General features: G+C 35.9%; 1 protein-coding gene across 2 annotated transcripts in view; it reads right to left on the bottom strand.

Annotated features, from left to right (window-relative positions):
* TNIP3 (TNFAIP3 interacting protein 3) overlaps positions 1-25343 on the bottom strand; it is a 107296-nt gene extending 81953 nt beyond the window's left edge. Inside the window, exons 1-2 of one of the 2 annotated variants that reach the window (XM_012473073.2) lie at positions 25247-25343; positions 12770-12855 (exon numbers count right to left, since the gene is read on the bottom strand). In XM_012473073.2, the coding sequence (XP_012328496.2) occupies positions 12770-12855; positions 25247-25249 (89 nt within the window). In that variant the 5' untranslated portion in view covers positions 25250-25343. The remainder of the gene's footprint in view (positions 1-12769; positions 12856-25246) is intronic. The other variant, XM_064383910.1, reaches the window with a different exon arrangement.
* Between the last annotated feature and the right edge of the window lie 478 nt (positions 25344-25821).

Raw genomic sequence — 25821 nt, 5'->3', positions numbered from 1 at the left:
CTTATCTACCTATTACCTGGAAACTCCCTCCCTGCTTCAAGTTGTCCTGACTTTTTCAGACTGAACCAATGTTTGTCCTACATATGTTGATTGATGTCTCATGCCTTCCTAAAATGTATAAAATCAAACTGTGCTCTGACCACCTTGGGCACATGTTGTTGGGACCTCCTGAGACTGTGTCACAGGCGTGCATCCTCAACCTTGGAAAAATAAACTTTCTAAATTAACTGAGACCTGTCTCAGATTTTCGAGGTTCACAACTTAATCATTTCTCTATTATGGAATAGCAAGCTTTTTTTACTTTTTCCTTATTCCCTGATTTTCAGGTAAGTTAAATATGATGATAATCAACTTGTTCCTGAAAAATAATCTATAAATTATTCATTATTCTCACAGGAATTTTATCATAAATTTATTGTTTTGACTTTTAAAATATAAATTTATTTAAATTTGTTAAGATGTTACATTTCTTATATCCTGGTTTTTTTTCTTTTTCTTTTTTCCTTTCTTTTTTGAGTTCTCCCTCTGTCACACAGGCTGAAGTGTGGTGGTGCAATTATGGCTCACTACAGCCTCAGCCTTCCAGACTCAAGAGATCCTTCCACCTCAGCCTCCTGAGTAGCTGCGACCACAGTAGCTGGGACTACAGGTGCATGTCACCATGCTCAGCTAATTTTTTTTTGTGTGTGTCTTTTTAGTAGAGATGGGGTTTCACCATGTTGTACAGGCTGGTCTCAAACTCCTGGACTCAAGGGATCCACCTGCTTCAGCCTCTTAAAGTGCCAGGATTGCAGGTGTGAGCTACTGAGCCCAGCCGTGTTTAATTTCTTGCACTAAGCTCCTTAGGGTACAGAGTTATCTAATTTTGAATTCACGGGAGTTGTACATAAATTGAAAGGTCAACTTTTCAATTTAAAATAGAAATAAGTTCAAATATTGACTCCAAAGGGCAAAGAGCTAAGGCAAAAAAAAAAAAAGTGATCAGGTAGAGGAAAATATTTTCATTGGAAAAGAATAGTCATGGAAGATCATATTATTCAAAATATAGTGTGTATGATCTGGGGTTCTTTGTTTTGTTTTGTTTGCTGTTTATTTATTACTGTTGTTAACTACTGGAAATTGAAGAATAAAGATGAAGGAACCCTGAATATTCAGAGAATTGTTCAGAAGTACAGAGGAAAAAGCCCCAAGATCAGTAAGAAACAATGATCAATGACATATTTTAACTCTAAACATAAAATAGACATTAAGTGTTGAAAGTTGTAAAGCAGAAACTTCTAAATTAAAAAGAGCAACTAACGATCCCAGGAAAATGAAGAAAAATTCCATTAAGTTTAAATCTATTAAAGTTTCGTAGAAACCAGGATATGTCAATGGATGATTTATAATAGTTAAATGTTAATGGTTTAGGCAATTAATGCTATGTAGATTCTATATATCTTTAAATCTTACTCTCTGTATTATTTCATAATTTCAGTGATGTTTAAATGCTTTATTTAACTACTTAAACAATGGTATTAGTGAATAAAAACAAGCCTGCAGATTTAGGGCATGGCAGCCACACAGAGGACAGCAATTTAGACAAGGAGGCCAAAAATTTGAAACTGCCTTTACAAAAATTTTAACTGAGAAAACTGACAGTGAAAGAGATCTGACCCAACTGACTCCATCTTGCTTCCAATCTCCAAGCTGACCTTGTTCACTCCGGGGTGTAGGCCAAGCTAACTTTGGGAAGAATTTAGTTTATAGTTTAACTTTGAAACAAAGATGATAACAACCTGATATGGTTTGGTTGTGTCCTCACCCAAATCTCATCTTGAATTGTACTCCCATAATTCCCACATGTTATAGGAGTGACCCAGTGGGAAATAATTTGAATGATGGGGGTGGCTTCCCCCATACTGTTCTTGTGGTAGTGAATAAGTCTCATGAAATCTGATGGTTTTATCAGGGGTTTCCACTTTTGCATCTTTCTCATTTTCCTGCCGCCACGAAGTAAGAAATACCTTTCACCTCCTGCCGTGGTTCTGAAGCCTCCCCAGCCATGTGGAACTGTAAGTCCAATTAAACTTCTTTTACTTCCCAGAGTCAGGTATGTCTTTAACGGCAGCATGAAAACAATCTAACATACAACCCTTCCTCAAAACAAACCCCCTCCTACCTGGGGACCAGACTGCCTCTGTAGAACTAATAAATTATCCACAAAATTAGAAATTATGGTTTAGGAATCATGCAGCCCAAGATGCCAAGATGCGAAACCTCCCCAGTTGTTCCTAGGGATAACATCACTACTGTAAAACCCAAGAGGAGATATTTTACAGATCCTGCATTTGATGTACCTGCTGGCACCACCCAGATCAATAAACTGATTCATCTGATCTTGTGCCTGAAATAAATCCTTTCTCTATTACAATTTCCCTGTCTTGATAAATTGGCTTTGTCTAGGCAACAGGCAAAAAAATATCCACTGGGCTGTTACAACTGGGTGTGATATAATAAGAAATATACTCTTTGTCTCTGGTTCCTGGCACAGAGCTCTTGATACCCTTGAAATTTCTTAAATGATACGAATGACTATCTTTTGTTATTTTAGCTATAAAGTCCTCTGGACCATACCTAAGTTTTTGCTAATGAAGTCTGTTAGGGTGGAGTCCAAGGAGAGCTTCAGGGTGGGGGCCACCCGAAAGAGCAAATTTGTGATTAGAAGGTAGGAACCTTCAGACCCATTCCTGGTCTCTAGGAAGGAGATGGGGCTGGAGATTGGGTTATAAATAGTCTTGTGAAAAACTTTTAGTTTATTGGGTTCTGTATGGATGTAAATACTCTTGAGCAAGGAGATTTGGAAAGCTTCCAGGTTGGTAACACATTGATGTGCTAGGAAGATAGCAGGTTTGTTAAGGGCAAGAACGTGTGTGAAAGTGCTCCTCCCCTCATCCCATGCCTTGCCCTTTGGATTTTTTTCATCTGGCTGTTCCTGAGTTGTACCCTTAATAACAAACTGTCAACATAAGTGTTTCCTGAGTTCCGTGAGTCCTTCTCATGAATTACCAAACCTGAAGAGGGGGTTGTGGTAACCTCTGAATTTGTAGCCTGTTCGTCAGAAGTATGAGTGGTCACTGGACTTGCAACTGGCCTCTGAAGTGGGGGCAGTTTTGTGGAACTGAGCCCTTAACCTGTGGGGTCTGTACTAATTTCTGATAGTGTAAACGCTGAATTGAATTATTGGACACGTAGCTGGCATGGAGAGTTGTGGGAAAAAAACCACATCTGTGGTCAGAAAAAAGATGTCACACTGGGTATAATGGATGCTTAGATGAACTGAAGCAAGGAGCATTAGCTCTAGAAGGAATTATGAGCCCAGAGGAAATAATTAGCCTCCAGATTAGCCTTGTAAACTCAGACCAATAAATTTATGGCAAATACCAGATATATTTGTACCTCTGAAGCTTCAGAAAGCAAATGCAGAAGATTCAAGATCCCCTATTTTTTATTCCAAATAGGAAGAGATAATATCAGTTATATTATTTTATTGGTTTTAATGATCATTTTAGTTATGCAATTTTTATTCACTCATTCAACAAATACTTATTGAAGTTTACTCCAGGCCAAGAACTATTCTAGGTACTTCTTATAGTATATTTTCTTACTCTAAAAAAACTAGTTGGTGGCACATTTTTTTTGGTAATGTATACCAAAATTTTTTGAATTTTACTTGAGTGCTTCTAAGAAAAGAGAAAATTATTAAAATTTGAAATATATTTAAGGTTTTAGATTAAACTTACCTAAGAAATGTGATTTGAACTCAGGGAATCTGACTCAAGAAACCACACTCTTAACCACAATGCTGATTTTAAATGGTGTCATTGAGATAGTGGATGCTCTTTGCTTCTAAATAAATAAAAACTTTTGCTATCAACTTTGCTTAGAAGGGTAGGTGTGAGTTACCCTGAGCCCATGGATGAAAAGGTATTTCACTGTCCTTTAATGAATTATAATTTATAATAAAGAAAGTAAAATTAACTATTACATAGAAATAAAATAAGTTTTTGTTTTCTGGAATATTTTTTAATAGTCTTAAATTGAACCAGGTTTGGTAATGATATCTTGAATAATAGAAGTATTGGTGGTTCCCTAAGGGAATATTTTCCAATATATTGCCTGGACTTCCAGATGCCTAATAGATATTAATAGCTGCTTAAGCCAAATCCCTCCACACAGCCTCTGAAATCAAATAGGTCAATAAGAAAAGCAAATAAAATCCTTAATAAGCATCTGTAGCATAAATAGGTGTCTTAGTCTTCTTGAGTTGCCATAAGGAAATACCATAGATTGGGTGTAAACAACAGGTGTTTATTTCTCACAGTTTTGATGGCTGGGAAGTTTGTGAGCAAGGTGCCAGCAAGTAGGTTTCACTCTAAGGCCTCTTTTCATGGCTTGCGGTGTGTTCACATGACCTCTTCTTTGGGCACGTGTGGAGAGAGACAGCAAGCTCTCTGGCATCTCTTTTTACAGGGGCACTAATCCTATTGTAACAGAACCCTACCCTTATGACCTCATTTAATGTTAATTACCTCCTAAGGCCCTATCTCCAAATGCAGTCACATTGGGGGTTAGGAGTTCAACATATGAATTTATGGGGACACAATTCAGTCCACAGCAAAGGAGATGAAGAATATTTCAAATGTCAATCCCAAGTCAATAAATTTGGCCAGGACTGGAAACTGTGCCAGAGCAAGGCCTGTTGAAGACTGGGTTGAAAAGATGAGCAAGCTGTGGGGGTCTAATGGTGATGAACAATAAAATCGCCTCAGAAAGAGTCCTCAGTATTCTGAAAATAGGTAAATAAATTAATAATTTATCTTGCCTTTCCTAGGCAACTTGTACATTCTTCAAATTTATCCGAGGGTGGGGTAGTAACTGTGAATATAGAGAAAATAGAATTGACCATCTATTCAATGTTACAGAAGCGGCTGTAATGGTTAAGGGGTTCATCATTATGTTCTCTCTATTTTAGTATTTGTTTGAAACATACTCATAATATTGAGTTGTTGTTGTTGTTGTTGTTTTTAAGAGAATATATTATATATTCTTTGAGGGGGAAGGGGAGAGAAAGTTTCATTTTAAGTAGGAAAATACTCGAGACATGTTTGAGAACTGGCTCCTGAGAACGCAAAGACCAAGTATAAAAACAAAGGCAGTTGTCAAGAACTGTGAAGAGTCTGAGACTACCCTACGTGCAAGCTAGTAATTTAGTCTATCATTGTTTCATGCAAACTGACAAAGGAGATAAGACTTTTATGTCAAAGAAAAAGGACTTTATTGCTCAAAGCAAAAGCTTAGCCACTGTATCAGCATTTGTTGATAAACTGGACTAGTTCCCAAATTTCCACAGTTTCATGCAAATAGAGCCAGGTGGCACTTAGCTATATGGTGAGTTGGGTTACCAGAGAGGAATCCTGGTCTTAGGGAATCTGGATATTTTACATTGAACAATAAATGTGTCTGCCTTTGCAACAAAGGGTGACACTATCTTCCAAGGTTGTAAGCAATTGTGCTCTTTACTCACAGAAAGAAACATTACTTTTATCTTCCAAAGGTGTTTATTTTATAAATATTTTGGAAATATAGTCCAGAACAAAGGCAGCCAGTGCCTGGTAAGTAAACTGGTAAATAAATTTTTATACAGCTATATAACTGGATACTATACTTTCTGGAATTTGCCTCAAGGAAAAAAAAGAAAGTGAATGTTCCCAAACATTTGAATACAGTATGTTTGTTGCTGCGTTGTTCTTGATAGTAAAAGACTGAATTTAACTTAAATGTCTCAAACAGAGAATTGGTAAATAAATATTGATACAGTTATATAAGTGGATACTCTACAGATAAAAGTTTACTTGGGAAAATATTCATAATATGCCTACTAAAACATGTTTCAGAAACAAATCTTTCACTATAGTCTCATTTTTAAAGAAAAAAAATCAAGGGAGGGAGAGAAAGATCTAAACAATTCTATCAGTGGCTACCTTAGATGATGGGACTAAAGATTAGTCTTATTTTCTCTTTTAATGTATTTATTTAATGGAGGAAAGGAGCTTATGAAGGCAAAAGTGCCTTGAGTCCATAAAAGTCAGAATGCCTGGCTACCTTTGTCCAGTGATGTGGACCCCCAGAGTTTCACAGATGACTAGGCCCTTTCCAGGATGCCCCCCTACCAGGTGTTTGCCCAGCCCTCTGCTTCTGTAATGCAGAGCCAGTCAGATCTATAGGAGAGAAACTTGAAGCCAACCCCAATCCTACCTGCAACAAAAGATGATGGTTACAGAGATGGTAAAGAAGGATCAGAGTCCAGGCCTGCCCCCAGCCCTGAAATTGTGGTCTGACACATTCCTGTTCTTTCAGCTTACTTTCCCTGTATATTTGCCTGTGTGATCATAGCCTGGAGCTTTCTGTTTTTGTTTTCAGAGACAGTTTCACCATGTTACCCGGGTGGTGTTGAACTCCTAGTTTTATTTTCTTCCTCGTCTGTATTTTGCAAACACTAAAGCCATCTGTATAAATATAGTACCTCTTAGAGGTACTACACACAGAAAGGACTGACTTATAATCCATCCTTTAATTTTATAATAAGAAAATAAAAACAATTTTCAATAAAAGAATGAGAAAGAGAAAGGCAAAGAGGATTAGAAGATGGCAGAGTGGTAAGTTAATTTAAAATGATCAGAGAAGTGCTCTGTTTAGAATAGGAATAGAGCTTTCTTACAGGCTAAATTAGCTTCCACTTATTTATTTTTTCAATGTTTTCAGAACACGTGCCATGTGTCACTCACTGTGATTGGCCCTTTTCCTATAAGAGCAGCAACAGATTTAACCAATCTGTTGTTTTAACCGTATCTGTTGATTTAACCAATCAACAGATATGGTTAAAATTGGAAATAAGCAAAAACACGTAATCAAGTTTACTTCTCTATGTTTTTTGTAACCTACTCTAAATTTAGATTTAAAATGTGAAAAGACTCTCCAAATTGTATAAAACATTATGTACATAAATGTACGGTCTGATTATGAATAATAGTGCCCCTAGCAGTGTGATCATCAAGCATTAATAATAATGACAGTATGGAATGTGAAATTCACCTAAGTTGTGTTGCTAATATTTATATTTAACTCTCTGTTTGTATATCAGGACACAACCCACTGTTGTGTTCTAAAACAAATAAAGTATGATGTAGCATGGCAAAAAATGAAAACAAAAAAGATAAATCATCAAATGGTTTGGATCCTTTTTTTTTTTTTGAGATGGAGTCTTGCTCTGTTACCCAGGCTGGAGTGCAGTGGTGTGATCTCAGCTCACTGCAACCTCTGCCTCCCAGGTTCAAGCAATTCTCTTGCCTTAGACTCTCAAGTAGCTGGGATTACAGGCACCCACCACCATGCCCAGCTAATTTTTTAAAAAAAATTTGTATATTTAGTAGAGACAGGTTTTCACTATGTTGGCTAGGCTGATTTTGAACACCTGACCTCATGATCCACCTGTCTTGGCCTCCCAAAGTGCTGGGATTACAGGCATGAGCCACCATGCCTGGCCCCACTTTGGATCTTAAAGTAAATATTTTTTTGCATTTTACTGTGCTGGTATTTTCTGTAATAATTGAAAACCCTGATCTGGTAATATAAAGAGAACGACGGAACTTATTTATATGGTTAGAACAATGAAAATAACTGGGCTTGGAAAGTAGAAATGCCCCTGGCATAGAAATATTTCCTAGATGTGAAACAAAAAAATGATTCTCTAGTTCAGTTGGCTTAGAAAGAAGGGTGATGTGTGATTTAAATAATTACGATCCGATTTAACAGAGCAGAATATTTAGAATATGAAGTGACAGCTAGAGTCTTATGTTAATATAAATACTAGCAAATGATATAAATTACTAAAAAGAGGACTAAAAAGGTATTTGAAACAAATCCTCAATATAACCTGCTTACACTGTAAACTCCTGTTTGAACAGAGAAATAAGTAGTATCCCAAGTGGAAGCCTACAACAGATAAAAAGCCCAACTCACGGAGGATATTACATTTAAAATTTCAATTTATTTGAAGGAATAAAAACAAAAAGACTCAAACCAAAGCCTAATTGAATTTTCCAAACTCTAGTCCCTTCATTTCCCCCATTATTTCTTCACATATTGCATTTACACAAATTCCTGTCAGAGTAACAGAGAGAGTTGTGAATTTGGTATTTCCAAATTGCCCTGAAAACTAGAATTTTGCTAATGCAATACCTTCTATTATATTAACTGGCTTTGAACTGCTTCAAATTTGAGCCACAGGAACAGAATGTACTGCCGTGGAGGGTCTGCATATTGAATTATCAACTCGGAGGATATGGCTTCAGCATAAACTCTGAAGCCTTCTGCAAAAAGAGAGCAACTCCGTGGAGTTGCCACATACAGCAAGGACAGACTTATAATTTATTCAGCTGGCTATAGGTTATCTATGACCTGCCTGGGGCCTAGTATAGGCCTCCAAGCAAGCTCTGTGCTACCACAGCTTTTATTGAAGATATTTCCACTGAGGTAAAAGCTGGGTGATTTCCAGTCTCTCAACACAATTTCACGATGGAAGACAGCACCAGTACTTTGCATAAAAATGCTAAGTCGATTCTTGGGAAAATTCTAATTGGGTATTCTTTCCAACAGTATCTCCCAAACACTTTCTAGTCTACAGTAATAAGCTTTACAAGTGATTTCTGCATTGAATCCAAGAGTTTATGCAAGCATAAAGTATTAAAGACAGAACAAAAATACACTCTAAATATCTTCTTGGACCTTCTGTATAAGGTAGGCCTCAGAAAATGGAAATCTGTGTTTATCCCATGGGCATTGTTTGCATGGAAGAGGCTTTTCTGAAATGTGCTTTATAGAGCCTGGCTCAAAGCACAAGTTGTCCCAAAGCTCCTTGTCTCAAATCTCTGTGAATTTATCCATCCAATAAAACTTAATTTCATCTAATATATTACACATAAGTAAATAAAGTTGAGAGACTACTTTCTTAATGTGGAAAGAGAAGAAACTTAGTCTATTGTCCAGAGACCCAATGTGACTTTGATGTTTATTAGTTTGAAGACATGCAATTTCTGAAAAACTAACAAGTTTGAATGGCAAATAAATAAATTAGTAAAATTTATGAAAAAAATTATGATTGGTCTATGACATTTTGCGTGTCATTAAAAATGCTTATTCATCAATGCTGCTGCTTGTTTAGTGAAAAGAAAAATACTTTCATTCAGCTTTTCAAACTATAAGGTTCTCTTCTACCTAACAAAACAACATTAATGGGCAGAAGATACATTTTCAGGGATGTCTGTCTTTATGAAAAAGTGTGAGATAGCCTGAATTTATAAAAGCTGTATAAATGGTTCTTTCTTCCGCCATTCCAGAATAGTTTAATTTAAAGTCAGGTAAGAAGGGGCTTAAAAATAAAGAGGCCAAAAGAATTGTAAAAATGCTAATGATATCATAAAAGAGATCATTTTAGTTTTCGCTTACCACATACATAGTACAAGTAAAACATCTGCCTGTCACCCCGTAAACATTCCTACACTTCTCTTCCTTCTATGAGGAAAAAAAAAATAGACCTTTAAGGGACTTTTAATAGCCAGCAGCTGTTTGGCTGCTCAATACTGCATCTGGAAGAGAGGATGCTATTCACATGGAGAAAAAAAGACAAAAGTACTGTTTAATTTTCTTAATGTACACCAATATTTTACACAAAGACATTTGAATGATTTGAATATGAGGAAAGACACAGAGCTCCTTAAGTACATCTGAAAGCCACTATATCATTACCAGAAGGCATGAATAACTGATGGCATTCGATCCTGTTTGATATTAGGTTGAATGACTGCTGTTGTGAATCAGTTTGATGCCACGTAAAAGGGTCACTTCATGAGAACATAAATTCATCTCATTCTTCTGAGATGAACTCTACTTCAGGCTAAAATGAATCATAGTAGTTTTTCTGGCTAGGTTATAATTATAATTTTCTGAATGCATAATCTGTTTTTAAAAAACATTCTTCTTACAACAAATGTTAGGACAGGAAAGCATCTGCTTTAGAAAAATTAAAATGAGGAACTGGCCTTATAACAGTACTTCAAAAAAAGGATGACCCCAGGATCATACAGGTTGAGTGGGACTGCTTTTTTAATAACAATAGCTTCAGGACTGTGTTAAAGGGAAATAGAAAAACTATATAACGGCATGTTTACTTTGACAATCCCCCACAATGACATCAAAGTTGTTTCTTCTTCTCTTTTATTTTCCTTTGAAAGGAAGCCTGGTGTGGCAACCATAATATCAATATACAATACTTAGAGAGATGGCAAGGACCTTTATAGGACCTAAAACACTTCAATGATAAAGGAGTCAGTTCAGGAGTGATAGAGGGAAAGATGACTCAGGAACTCACTATTCTCTTCCTGCCCTGTTTGCTGTCACCTCTATTCTTTATTCTTCCTTGCCACCTCCCTCAAACATATGGACCATGGCCCCTGCCTCACTGCCTCATCCCTCATCCTTCTCTCTGTACTTCCAGGTATATATACCCTAGTTGGCAACTTGAAAACCATCTTCTGAACATTTTAGGTTACTATCAAAGAACCTAGCCCTCTCTATTTCTTTCAGAAATGCAAATTTTTAACCACTGTAGAAAAAATATGTTAACTACTAAATTCTACATAATTTTCATCATTGGTAAACAGAACTAAGCAGTAATATGCATTGCTGGCTGTGGAGAGGAGGCAAGAGAAAGGGACTCAGGAGCTTACACAAAAAGTCCTTAGAATTCTCCATGTGGAAGGAAATGGCTTGTGCATGTGGAGGAATGGCAGGGTGAGGATAATCCCTACCTCTTAGAAACAATAGGTTTCTCCCTTCCTTCCCTTTTTCCTTCTTTCCTTTCTTTTTTCTTTCATTCTTTCTTTTTTAAACTGTGAAATTTTGCCAAGTGTATGCTTCTGCTACCAAAGGAGGACAGATATCATCATTCCTAGAAGTTGTTCAACATCATATATTTTTTGTTTCTGTAATGCCTATAGTATCTTAGAGGTTATGAATATAATAACTTCATCCTCAAATGACTTGTGATGTAAACCTCAATTTTACTAATATTTTATTAAAATTTATATAAAATAGATCAGTGCTTACTGCAGACCCACAGTCTTCATGGGGAGTATTCTGCTGTATGCTGAGCCTTTCTGTTGAGGTAGATAAAATCATGTTGATGAGGCAAGACTTACACACCCAGCACAGTTACAGAATAATAAAGTACAGCACACAAGAAAATGCTAAATTGTATAAAATTAAAGGCTAAAATGTTTGTTAAAGATTCTGAATGTAACTGATTGAGGTGAATGGGAGAAATCAATGTTTCTATATTTATTTGAGCTTCAGGTCTTTTCCCTTGCCAATTAATTTTAAAAACTATTCCTAGGGTAGCCTATTGGAAATCCTTGGTTTAAAATTCTTAATGGTACTCCTTATCCAGTCATGATTTTCATATTGAAAGTATAGATGGGCCTCTTTTAATGAACAGATTCTCATATTCTCATAGAGAATCTAAGAATATGACTCCAGAAGCACAGGATCTGAGAACCCTAGTTTAAGAAACATTGACTTAAGAACTTTATTTTTATTATTTCTTTAAATGATCTTTCACCTCAAAGGTATCACAAAATAGAAGTTTTGACCTTGTAAACAGAAACATTGGCCTATAGAACAAATTCTCAGCTATTTAGTCTCTCACTCAAGAGAGACTATCAACTGAGTTTCCTTCTTCTTACTACATACCACGTGCGGAAGCCAAAACAGTTAGTTGATCTTGACACAAATGCACGACTTTTCTACCACCACGTCTTTGCACACATTCTGCCTTCAGCTTGGAATAGTCTTCCCTTCTCTTTTTCTATCTTTCTCCCCAGCTTCTCTTTGCAAGAAATTAGGTCAAACAACTTCTTCATGTATCTCTATCCCAATCTCTGGAAATCTCACCTTCCTCTGATTTCCAAGAACAGTTCATTTGTGCCTCTTTTATGAGGCAGAACATGCCACCATGTATTATGTATAGGCATGTGTAGGACTTTTCAACCTCAAGCAGCTTGAGGATAGGGTCTGAATCTGATTTTTCTTTTGCAAGGAGCAAGCACAATATCTTGCACATAAAAGGTGCCAAATTAAACAACCACCACCACAAAGAAATAACTCTATGAACCAAAAAATAGAATGAGGCTTGAGAAGAACATTGAAAGATTGATAGAATGTGGAAAGTGCCTAAGTTAGGGATTTTTTCATAAGGAACTTAGTAAACTTCACACCCTCCTTCAGGTAAGCTAAGGATTAAGCAAATCAGGAGAAAAGATACAGCTACTCCTCCACCTTACTGGTGAAATACAGTTGTTTCCGAGGAGAAAATTTGTGCAATTACAGAGAAACCATCCACCAAAGCTTGTCAAAGGAAATGTACAAATACTTTAAAAAGCAAATAATCTTCATAACCTACCATGACTTTTGCCCCTGAGATATCAATAAAAGAAAATATGTTCAGGTAGATAAGCCATACTATTACCCATCATCTTTTCCTTTTCTGCTCTATATAGTTCCATGCAGACAGCTTCTCTTCTACTCTTAATACACTATCATTGTCGCAAAGCAGAAGTGCTCTAATTAGAATTTACTGTTAGAAGCATATAATCTCCAAATAAACTGTTATTACCTTTCAGAATCTTCAGACTGATTGGTGAACATTATCAGTTTATCATCACGTTTCTCATTTTTGTTTATGAACCATCCACATGGAATCTAAAAAAAAAAAAATATGAAGGGCATGAGGCTCAATCGCATCTCAAGGGAAGTTAACTATGTCAGTCACCGAAGAAGAAAACCACTTGTTAAATGCATTTTTCATCAAAAGCTATGTTTTTATTCTCATGTCTTGTTTTCAGTCCTGCCAGACGTGAGAAGACAGACCACAAGCCTGCCTTCTGCCTAGTTTCAATGAAAGTTAAAACACAGGTGTAAACACAGGCTCAGTGAGTTAAGGAAGAGTCTCATGACAGGGAGAAACTGTCCAGGAGCAAGTAAAAGAAAGCTTGACATTCCAACACACACAGCATGAATGGTGAAAGTTGTCAGACTGACATGTTTATAGTTCAATTAACCCCAGTCTAGGAATGAGTTCTCCAGGAGTGCCTACTGACCCCAGGTGCCAGCAGCTTTCTTCTAGGAAGACCACTCATGTCAGCTTTTTCTCCAATAGAAGTGATTGATTATTTTTATAATTTTCAGGGTAACAAGGGAAGTGGTAATGGGACAATAAAAAAAAAGGAGAAAAAAATTAATTGTACTTAAGACAGAATTTGTTTCTCATTTTTTAAATTTATTATTAAGTTGCACTTAAGTTTAGCAACTTAATCACCAAACTGTGGACAAATATACAGACTACATAGTACCTCATGGGACTTACAGTAGAATTTTGAGATTGAAGAATTTGAGGATTTGTGTATGCTTTAAAAGCCAATTCCTATAGGAATTAACACATTTTAAATGCATCTGGAAACCACCAATTGCTGTAAACCCATTAGAAATTTTAGGAGCCAGGCCTATGGGAAACATGAAGCCAGTTTGTCTGAGTCTCATGTGTTTCTGTTTAATTGTAACAACAACCAAAAAAAAAAAAAAAAACACTGTTTGTTAAAATGCTCCAGTAAAGATTCATTTCAGCTATTGGCAAGTTGGCTGTACATAGTGTGGGAGAGTAAGTTTTGTTTTGTTTTCAGTTTGTGACAGCTGTTTAAAAGTCATCTGTTACCACCATGGTAGCCAGTTACTAGATGAAAGCAAATGCGTTTCTGGTCTGTTGAAAGAATTGGACCACCAACTAGTACAGCTATCATTTAAATATGCAAAATTGCAAAACTGCCCATCTTGTTTATGTGGCATACTGGAGACATTACACAATTCTGCAAATACGTTGAAGAGAAAACCAAGTGATGTACTATCTCATAGAGGGACTGCAGTAAGTGCCCATTTCTGAAACATGAAGTTTTAAACATTTATTTAATAAACAAATTAGTAGTAAGCTTTTAAAAATGTCTTATATTGTTTCACTATTTCAAAAATTACCTTTAAAATGCTAATTTCCCGGCATATCCAAAATTATACATGGAGTCCTGAAGTATCAGGGAATCATAGAGTCTGAGACTGTGGAGAGCATGCTAAAAATTATAATGCCATCATTTTACAATAGAGGAAACAGAAGTCCAGAGAAAACAAATGACTGGGCTACTAATGACTGATCTAGGATTAGACACCAAACCATTTGACTCCTAGTCATGATTTTCTATTGTTGTTCCACAATTGAAAATTATAAAGAAGAAATTTTAAGTTTGAAATAAAATTAGCACTAATATTTTTTAATACTAATGTATTTTAAAACTAAACTACAAAATTTTTACATTACAGATACACACTCATAAAACTATATTTCTTAGGTGACGGCATTGTATTATTTGAACTCTGGTAGTAAACACCCCAACAATGGCATGTACAAAGGGAAATATCCAGACTTAAAATTTTATAGTTTAAGATTTGTAAATAATATCTGAGGCACTGGAAACAGACAAGGTGGATATTGTCTCAAAGACATTATTTTACTGAACATTGTATTTCCTTCCTAAATTGCCTTTTTCTAGGCTAGAATTTCACATTTGTTATTATTCTATCCAGGAAGCAAAAATATCAACCAGTGATAATCAGAAAAGTCAACATCCCAGGCATAATTGTAACTTCAAATAGTTTATTTATCTATTCTCTCCCTCCCTCTGCCTCTCCATCCCTCCCTCCTCCCTTCTCTCCTCCCCTCCCTTCCCCTCCCCTCCCCTCCCCTCCTCTTACCCTTCCTTTCTTGTTTTCTTGTTTTCCTTGGGGAAAAGTCTTCTCATTACCACAGATAGAGGTGTTTTTCTCACCAAATAGTGACAAAGGAGACAATTTTTAAAAAGACAGCCAGCAATTAAAAGGCTTCTGTTTCAAGTAGAAGCAAATAAATACAATCAAGCCAGCCTGAGCGCACAGAGCCTTTTCAATACCAGTGCCTCATTTGTTTTAAATCTTAGAGAAAATCAACAACTTCAAAAGCCTCATAGGACTTAGCAAAACATTTGTGTACCTCTCTGAACTTTGTCTCCACAAATTATGAGTCAGGGTGACATTAAACCGTAAGATAAGGAATTCTGCTGAAGTTCTTTCTCCTATAATTTTTTACTGAGCAAAACCACAAAATCAATCTAGTGAGGTGATTATGCACTTCCTAAGTTTTGATTGGCTCGTGTGGAGTCATGCGAACAAGCAGTGGCAAAACACCTGCTACAATAAACTAGGCAACACTGTGTCTAAACTCCCAATTCTAGTAGCACACTTCAGGTACCTTTGCTTGTGCTTTATTAATTGCTCATGTAATGTAATTCAAAACACTTCTACCTTATTAAACATTTTAAATATTTGAAACAGATTCTAATTTGGACATAGAACACAGTAGACTTCCATAAAAGCAAATTTTATCTGAATACTAAGCAGGGAAAGAAAAAGGAACGATAGGGCACCTGACTCCTTTTAACCTTTGCCCATTCAAGATGGATTTCTCAGATACTTCATCCCAAAGTACTTAAAATAAAACCAGTCAGGTTTCTACTGCTTTATTATGATTGCATAGTGTCTGCCTATAATACTCCTATTTTTGTTAGCTTTGAGATAAAAAGCAACAGATCTTCCCTTTCTCTCATGTCAGTGGCTTTTAACCTCTACTCTGCAAAGTCATCCAAGAAGCTGTTATTTTGCCCATATTTATTCATGTTTGTTATCCATGGGACAAGAAACCTTTGTGTGTAATCATTATTAAGAAGAAGCATGACCATAGCACATCCACTCTACTACAACCAAGCTGCTGTGAATTAAATACTGAGATCCCTCTTCTGAAATAACTTCTAGAAACCATGACACATTCTTTTGAAAATCTTTGGAAAAGGCTAAATTATCAGGTTGAAGTTTGGTAAGATAAAGAAAATCAATCTCGGTAATCTCAGTTAGCTTTAAAAATAGTAGAGCTGGCTTCCTTCCCTCATTTATAAATGGCCTTTGAAAATTCCTTTTCTTTGCATCTACAAAAACAGAGCAGCACAGTGATGAAGAGCAGGCTCTGAAGTGAGACTGCCCAGTCCAATTCCTGCTCCTCTGGTGACTCTTTAACTGGGAGATGACAATCGTCCTGTGCTTCTGTTTCTCTTTATATGAGATGGAGATAAGAATAGTGTCTGCCTCACTGGGCTCTTACGAGGGTTAAATATGTTGATATGTGTAAAATTCACACAGTAGTGCCTGGTATGTGGTTAGTACACTATATATTAATGGGTGTCATTTAAGAGAGTCATAGAAACGAAGAGGTAAATAACTCTGGTCAATTCACCATCTTGACTCTTGGGCATATTGCAAAAGCTTGGTATATGGGAGATAGTATAAATTATTGTTTCTAAAGCCTCTTTTAACTAAATAATTTTAGTTTTAGACTCTGAGATTTCAAATAAAGATATAATTGCTTGCCATCAAAGAATTCATCATCCTGTTGAGAAAATAGGATGACAAGCCTTGGAGACAAAATACACAGGTGCTTTGTGGCCCTAGGACCCAGCATGACACTTAGCTCATGGTGTGGACCTAATACTTTAAGAATAAAGGAAACGAATAATACCTAACTGTATCAGACAAAAGATAAAATGAAAAATAAGTGGCATTGACAATGAACAGTTTGGGATAATAGGACTTACTATGGCCAACAGTGGTTGCTCAGATATTTTTAGTGTATTATATGCAATGTTTTGCTTTTGGCTTCTTTTTAATATCAAGGATATTTAAAATCAAATTTAAAGTATCACTTAAAATTGTATTATCATTTTGTTTCCATGGAAAAGATGATTTTCTTACTTCTTCCTTTCCTTCCTTCTTTCCCTTCTTTTCTTTCATGCTTTCCTCCCTTCTTTTCCTCCTTCTCTTCCTTCCCTCTTTCTTACTCTCTTTCTTTTCCTTCCTTCCTTTCTTTCTCTCTTTCTCTCTCTCCCTTCCTTCCTTGCTCCTTTCCTTCCTTTCTTTCTCTTTTCCTTCCTTCCTTCCTTCCTTCTTCTCCTTCTTCTTCTCTCTCTCTCTGTCTCTCTTTCTTTTGAGACAATGTCTCACTATATTGCCCAAGTTAGAGTTCAGTGGCTGTTCACAGGCACCATTATATTGCATTGTGTTTCTGAACTCCTGGGCTCAAGCAATGCTCCTCCCTCAGGCTCCTGAGTAGCTGGGACTACAGGTATGTACTACGTTCCCTAGCTCCAGCCACATATGATTTCTGAGAATGAAAATATTTACAATTAAAAACCACAGAAGTATGAGTACTCAACTGGTTCACAGCATCCTCTGAAGCTAAGAGAAAACTCATGTCTTTGTTTCCATCATTTGATTAATTCTCCTTCCTCCTCCTCCTTTTCCTCTTTTTAAAGCAATTCTTATATTGCTAAAGAAGCAGCTGTTGCTTTCTGTTTAACTTAGCCAAAAGATGTCCCCTATTCTTGGATGCATTTCAGTACATCAGTGAAAATCATAAGCTGTTTGATTGTTTAAGCAGAAGTTTACAGAATCCATACTTCCAAAATAACCCAACTTTCAAGGATAAACTTACTTTTGGAAGTAAACCAAGTTTTATGACCTTTTTGATATTTCTGCTGACAGCTTTTAATATACTTGGGTATCTAAAGTCAGATTCAAGGGCAGGGTGTTGGTTTACTAGTCATAGTCAAAGTTTTCTCAAATAGGATTTACAGACCTTGAGAATGTTACGTTAAAAATTACCAAAGCATTCTTGTACTATTGTATACATTTATGCTAGTCAAGTCTATGTTATACATTGAGAGGTGTCCAAATGTAATTTACATACGATCAAAGGCATGAAAACTTTACTTAAGGTAGAAGGTACTAGAAGATGACAAGGGATATTTATTTATATAAAATATATTTCTTTCTGGGTCACACAATTTACAACTCATAATACCTACCTGGAAACTGTTCATTTCACTGTCTTTACTAAATTAAAAATTGTTAACCAGGTTCAATACATTTATAATGAATGTCCTCTTTGGGTACTAAACCATCATGAAAATTACTATCCTTGTATCCATAAATAATAAATAATAAAGATTCTGTAAGGTAATACACTGAAAATCATACATATATGCACATTCACATTCTTACAGATATAAAAGCACTTATATTGATTTTTTAGAAATGACATTAGACCATTTAAGAATACATGAAAATCTTTCTTATTGATAACATGGGAGACCTACAGGTAGGTAGTCAGTTAATCAAAATATTGGTTCAAACTGGGACTCATGAAGACTAATACATTAACACCATATTAATTTAATGTCACTGAAAATATATAGGTGAACATCATTTGCTAAGCTCTCTTTTCTAAGAAATGACCTATTAATGGTTGTCCACATGTGCTCCCTGATCCACAATAAATCTTTGGTGAATTCTAGTTTTAGTTTCTTTACAAGGAAGCAAAAATTTTAAGACACAAAGCAATCTGAAAACAGAATGCTTTTAGGTTTCTATGATAATTAACCACCTTTTTTTTTTTTGTTTTTGCCCTTACCAATATCCAATTCATATTTAATAACTTAACCTTTACTGGGTGTTTCCAAGATGCTAAAACTAGATTGTATTGAAACAATGTTTTTTTAACCTTTTTGTACTCATGTATATTAACGGCTTATATAAATTTTATTTAAATATGTAATGGCAAAAAAGTAAAATTGTCATAAGTAGCATGGGGGAATAAACAAAGATGATCCTAGGTAAACATACCCCTTAACTTTTAGAGGCAGAAATAAGTGAATGTCTTTAGCTGTGAGCATTTAGCATGTCTTGAGTGCCAGTCTGTGCATTTTACTGGACGAATGGACAGCAGGATTCGTTCCTGCTGTGAGTTTACTGGGTGGGGGATGAAAAAGAGCAATAGGTTCTGTCAAGAGTGGGAAAATGCCTGTAGAGTCAGGAAGCTGACATAAATTGGTGACCAGTGGTGAGAAGGGCTGTGTTGAATAAGTGAAGAAACATCCTGCCCAAAGGTATTAAAATTCCATTTAAAAAATCAATGTGAACAAATGAAACACAATCCTCTTTAAAAATTTGTGGTTTATGGTTAGCAATTCTCATGGCTTTTTGTAATTTCCAAACATGAGATACTGGTTACCAATATGTGAATGATAATGAACAGCCTTTTTGAGATCCTTGCTACTATTGGTAAGAAAGAAATGTAAAGAACTATAACATTTTTAGTATAAATTCTTGGTTATGTTTTTCTAATAATATCTTTAATATTCAGCCTAAATCAGCCTTAATATATAAAACAGCCAGCCTGTATGTTCAAGAAGCTTTATCCTTAAAGCTCCTTATCAGTCATTTTATCTCCGTAAATATTAAAAAAGAAAAAGGAATTCACTTAGCCTAGAAACAGGAACAGTAAAGCAGGTCAGGTGACTATAAAACTAACCTAAATTTACAAGCACAAAGCTAAAACAGCCTTAAAATATTTCAGATAATTTCAAGGCAAAATGAGGCAAATGCTCAATGTTTTTAAGAATATGATGATGCTATTCAAAAAAAAGCATATGTTACACATTTTTATTCATTTATTTCCTCTAGCAAATAAGATTCCTACACCTAACAGGTATTTAAGGACCTTTGATTACAGTGTGGAAGAAATTGGAGGAGAGGAAAATTACACACCACTCTCATTTACAGTAATGGCTCAAGGGAAATTGAGAACAAGAAAGAGATTTTTGGCTACACATCGTTCGGCTAAACCAAAAGAAAGAACTACCCAAAAGAGTTGTAACTTTTTTTTTCCATTTCATATTTCTGAGAAAGGTGTCAAATCAGGGGACTTTCATCAGCTATTTCATTCTAAGAAGTCTTTTTATTTTATAGCAATAAAGTTTTTTGCCACCGCAGATTCTCTATAGCTCGATCACATCAGAGCACCTGCATTGCTTCTACATGCAAAACTGACATTTGAGACTGAAAGTAGAAAAGCTCCAGAATCAGGAGTCAGGAGACTAAGATTCTGTCACCAGGGCTTTCACTGCATTTGCTTGTCCCTGAATGTTTATCACTGGCTCTGAAATGGGAACAGATTGTACATTATAGTAGCGAAGAGTGCTCCTGATACTTAAGTGTTATGAAAATTGGTCATCCAAGGATTTTTACAATATTGCTATATTGCTCTTGATGTATCTTAGAAGCTTAGTGAAATATTAGTGAGATTTTTACCCTGTGAAGAGGATCTAGTGTTCCACAGAATGTTCCTTCATTCAGCAGAAAAACGAACATATCCTTGTCCTGGCCTGAGTCTATTCAACTCTATTTGGGAATATTCCCCTATTGCAGATTTCTACTGATAAATGTCATCGAAGCTCCCCAAATTACAAATTTGCTTTTTCAGACATGTATTGGAAGGATGATTGGGTTTGGGTCAGAAGATGTGGCATCCAATCTGTCTGTCACATTTAACAGGCTATGTGTCTTTGGGCATATTATTTAAACACTCTGAGCCCCAATGTCCTCACCTGCAAAGAAAGGATAATACTTCCCTTCTTCAAAGAAAAGTCCATGCGATTAAACAAGACACTGCATTTTCAAGCAACTGCCACTTCGCTTTCACTATAAGATGACTTTTCTAGTGTTGCATGGCAAATAGTAAGCTCCAAACACATGTAGGGGAGTTTAAATTTTGTTTAGTCTTCAAACCTCACTGGAGAGCCTGCGGAGAAAGTGATTTTTATGGGACGTGAATGTTACTATATATGTTATTGTTTATGAAAGTTGGTTGTTCTGCTGAAAATCATGAAAATGTGGAGGATGTGTTTTTTATGAGAATACGCTTCAGGTGAAACTAGGAATGGATTGCTTGCACATCTATTACAGGTGTACCAGCCTCGGCCCATCCTTAGCCTCCTGCTAACAGTACCAGTTCCTCCGGGCAGATGCCCACCCACTTGAAAGGGAAGTAAAGGATAGCCTGAGCCAATTTAACAGAAATCTTGGCACACCAGGATTTTCTTCTGAAGTAATAAATTTTGTTTTATAACTATACATTAATTTTGAATGCAGCTTAGCAAGTAACGGCCAAACTTAAACTTAGTCTTGCACAGAAACTCTCATTATTTCCGTGGTAAAGTAGCTGAAAAATGGTTATAAATAATAACATTCAATAATATTCATGTCCTATAAAAAATCACTTTTGTTACTTGCTTTCCAGTGGATTTTGAATATCAAACAAGATTTGAATTCTACCACGTTTATTTAGTGCTTACAAGGCTGCACAGAAACTAGAAGACGAGGTAAATGCCTTGTTATCACACTTGCATTTCATCATTGCCTTATTAGATTCAGAGCATGAAGCGCAGAAGCCAAAGCTGTGTCCGTGAGCATTTTTCTTAGCTTCCCTATCCATCCAGCACAGTAGGGTATCTGCGTAATTGTAGTACCAGTTTTTCTACTCCTGTCAACAGAACAGATCATTAGCAACTAAAAGGAAAGAATATAATAAATTCTGATTTCCATCAAATTTTCAGCAATAGAAGCCATATCAGAGATGATTCTTTCAAAAAAATGTATTATTATTACTATGAAAATCAATCAGTTGTGCTAAATCTAACCACCCGAGGCTACATTTGTGATTATCCCCAGATCAACAAACATCAGTATAAAGAACTATGCTGTCTCAATTCCTCAGATGAAAATAAATGGAAGACTGTTCAATTAAAATAATGAATAATAATGACTGATCTCGGCTCTGTGATTTTAATTAGTACTCTCTGTTGATAATGAAAAGTTGAGATGCCAGCACTTTGGGAGGCCAAGGCAGGCAGATGACCTGAGGTCAGGAGCTTGAGACCAGCTTGGCAAACATAGTGAAATCCCATCTCTACTAAAAATACAGAAATCAGCCAGGCATGGTGGCAGGTGCCTGTAATCCCAGCTACTTGGGAGGCTGAGACAGGAGAATCGCTTGAACCCAGGAGGCAAAGATTGCAGTGACCCAGGAGGCAGAGATTGCAGTGACCTGAGATCCTGCCACAGCACTTCAGCCTGGGAGATAGAGCAAGACTCTCTCAAAAAAAGAAAAAAAAAGAAGTTGAGATGAGACTTGATCCCTGAGAACTGGAGTTCAGACACAGAATCCATACTTCGGCTTTTGCCTGTAAAGTTCAAGATCTTTTCAGACTAATTATATCTTAATGTTAATGTTCATGGATATTTTAAAAATATTTTTTCTTGCTTTTAAACAAGTGGAAGAACACTTTCTAATTAGAAATTCATCTTATTGTTTTCACCCGTATTTAGGCAGGTTTTAACTTGTCTACAAACACTTTAAAGTTGATAATCTTTCTACTCTTTTTTTCTATTAAATGATTTTAGATATTTCTTTTCATTATAAATAAAATTTGATTTTTATAGCTTAAAGTGAAGCTGAACAATTTTCTCTTATTTTAATGTCTATAATTGTTTTGTCTTTTGTAATTTAAAAAGTGTGAACCATCTTCCCAGAAGATTTTTGAACACTTTTCTAAGTAAAGAGTTTGGGGAAAATGACAATATATTCTCTAATATTGAAAAAAAGAACATGACAACATACTGAACGGCATACTGAATACATTGTGTCAGCATACACTGTGTCTGAGAGTCATCTGACTGTAATCTATATATTTATTCACATAAAAGGAAACATTTCACCATATTTGAAATTTAGCATGTAATTCAAAACTGAGAAAGGGATCATTTACCTTCAAATGTATTTTATTAGCTATACTGCTTAATACTGCATTACATACTATGTCGTTTCTTCTTGCAGAATTTAAACATGTCATATCAGCAAAGGCAGAGAATGATTAATTTTTATTACTTATCATGATGATCTATTAACTATATGCTAACCACTCCACTGTGACTGTCATCCAAGGTTTTTCATATACTTAGATTAATCAAGGGATTCATTTGTTTGGCTTGTGCTTGGCAACCACTAGAATAATTTCCCCTGATGTGGTGTCTTTGTTTCAAAACAATGGAGATATTTAATCTCGGCCATGTTTTCAAATATAATTGATTTTTTATTCATGCTCTGTGCAATTTCATAAGACATTTTTTATTCTCACTTTTTCTTTAAGACTTGTGGACGTACATGTGAAAAGTAAGGTTTTTCTTGTTCTACGGTCTTTATCCTTCATGAAACAAATATTTGAAAGGTCCAAACTGTCACAACTCCAAACAGATGGGAGTACAACTGTGACTAATAGGTGTTCCTCTGAGAATTCATCATTATCTGATCTTAATAAGAAAGTAGTGTTTAGAAAAAGAGCTAAAGAGTAAAATGTTAGAGCAATTTTTAAAAGTTAACAGTTAAAGTGAGGTCTAAGGTTTTATCCTCAGCAGGAAGTATTCAGTTGGTCAAAACCTTAGTAAGCACCTTTGCCTTCCCCTCCTCCCACCTTCTCTACCTCTGCCCACCCCCTCCCTCACCTGGACGAGAAGGTCCCCAGGACTTTTGAGGACTCAGGGACTTTGATTGATGAGGTATATGGGAACTTTGCCTGTCTCTTCTACACTGAGCCACAGGTCTCTTTGGCAGCTATGTGCTTTAGGTTCCTTTAACAGGAGGAATTGTGTTTAACAGTTAATTTTCCACGTTTAAAAAGTATTATTTCTTCCTCATTTATGCCTCGTTAAAATTGGGAAATTGTACAATGGCCGCAAATTTCAATGAGAGAATTGTACTGGAAGCCAGTGATAATTAAATATATACTTGGAGAGACAGTAGGAACAAGCTGAAGGGGAAGACAGAAAGAGAGCAATAAAAACAGGCACAGAGAGAGATCAAGAAAAAAGAGAGGGACGGAAACGGGCAGAGAGAGACAGAGAAAGAGAGTGACAGGAAAAGAGACAGAGGCAGGGCACACATAGAGAAGACAGAGCAACAGAGGCCCACAGAGAGACGGAGTGAAAGGAAAGAAGAAAATGAAAAGCCATCCTTTTTCTCTTTTAGACTTTAAACATTTATTAAAACTCTGATATAAAAAATAGACTACAAAAGTTGAGAAGACCATATCTGAAAATAGTTTGTTGATGTTAATCCATTCCACAAATATTTACTGCTTGCTCGTTGGGTTAAGGCCTGATTCAGGCCTTCCACTGTGGGAACAGGTCTGTGTATGCAGTGCCACTTGAAAGGACACTCTGGGAGTCTGCCACAGGGCATTGACCGAGATTCCTAATAAGAATGAAGTTCTCAGCATTGCACAGCAGGGAGTTTGTGGTTAAGCCAGAAAGCAAATGTTACCAGATTCACGAAATATCGGCACTGTACCCGTAGGCATCTAGTCTACCTTTGTCCACTGCTGGCTTTTAAAATTAACCTCTCTTGCAGGACAATGTAACTGCTCACACTTAAATTATTCCTAGGTAAGTTTATTTTCTAATCTCCTTTGGAAAATTTGACTATTTAAATAAAACAGTCCAGTAACTTTATATTCAGAAATATATTCTTTTAGAATGTTTTATGTTCCCCATTGACGTGATTCTATAGCACCATGAAGAACACAGTGAAAAATGTCCCCTGCAGAGGAACACAGTAAATGGATGCTTGCTCTGCTCATTGCTTAATCAAGATTGTTCAACTCTGTAATATCCCAAGAGGGAAAGCATAATTATTCATATAAGTTCTTACATTTAGTTATTATTTATAGGATTTTTAGAAGTAATAAAGCAAATAGGATAACATTCACATCATTAAATATGTCATTTCCAAAGTTTATTTTATCTGATGTGCACAAAGGGGCCAACTGATAAAAGCTCTAAAATAAAAAATTTACAGGAAAAGCATGCATTATTACATTTACAACAAGTTCTATCTAACTTCTCGCCTGGAACACAGAAAACCGTATCTTAATTGTTAATATTACTGAGCTTATGATCAATTAGATATGTCTTTTTAATATGAGAACTTTATGCATTTAAAAAAGGAATTAAGTTACAGCCAACTCTGGTAAGTAAGCGAAATGAAAGTAAAGGCGTAAGACATTATGTTACTCACCATGTTCTATCCTGAAAGTCCCTCTCAGATGTAGGTAAGCGTACTACAAGGTCTAATATGAAGACCTGTCTTTAAGACTTTGAATCAAACAGTAACTAAGTGGTTTAAGTAGAAACATGTATTTTGAAAGGTTAATCCACCCATACACAGGGAAACCCCTTTTTTAAGAAAGTCATTCTGCTGCCAAGAGACTATTAATATTCACCTCTCAGATACAAATACAACCTACAGATAAAAGATTCACAACCTATGTGAAAATACCGCAGAGGATTCCCTCTTAGTCTCTATGTTGTAATGGAAACACAAGAAAACAATATACCTCTTCAGGCAATCGGGGGTACTACAGGAAATCTACCTGCCCACTAAATGGAAAAGTCATATCAGCTTAATAGGGCCACAACACATAAACATAAATTTAGAATTAGTATAACTTACTGTAAGGACCACATAGGTCACACACTCATTTCTAGGAATGTTCCTGTGTTTCATCTTCCTATTTCTTTCCCTGAGAGAGCTAGCACCCAGGTTAACATTTAAACAGTCACCCTTTAAAGTAATTTAGAAATAAGTTCATT

Source organism: Aotus nancymaae, unplaced genomic scaffold (assembly GCF_030222135.1).
Source record: "Aotus nancymaae isolate 86718 unplaced genomic scaffold, 86718_ANA_hifiasm-v0.15.2.pri h1tg000033l, whole genome shotgun sequence".
NCBI classification, from domain to species: domain Eukaryota; kingdom Metazoa; phylum Chordata; class Mammalia; order Primates; family Aotidae; genus Aotus; species Aotus nancymaae.
This window is presented reverse-complemented; position numbering and strand designations above follow the sequence as displayed.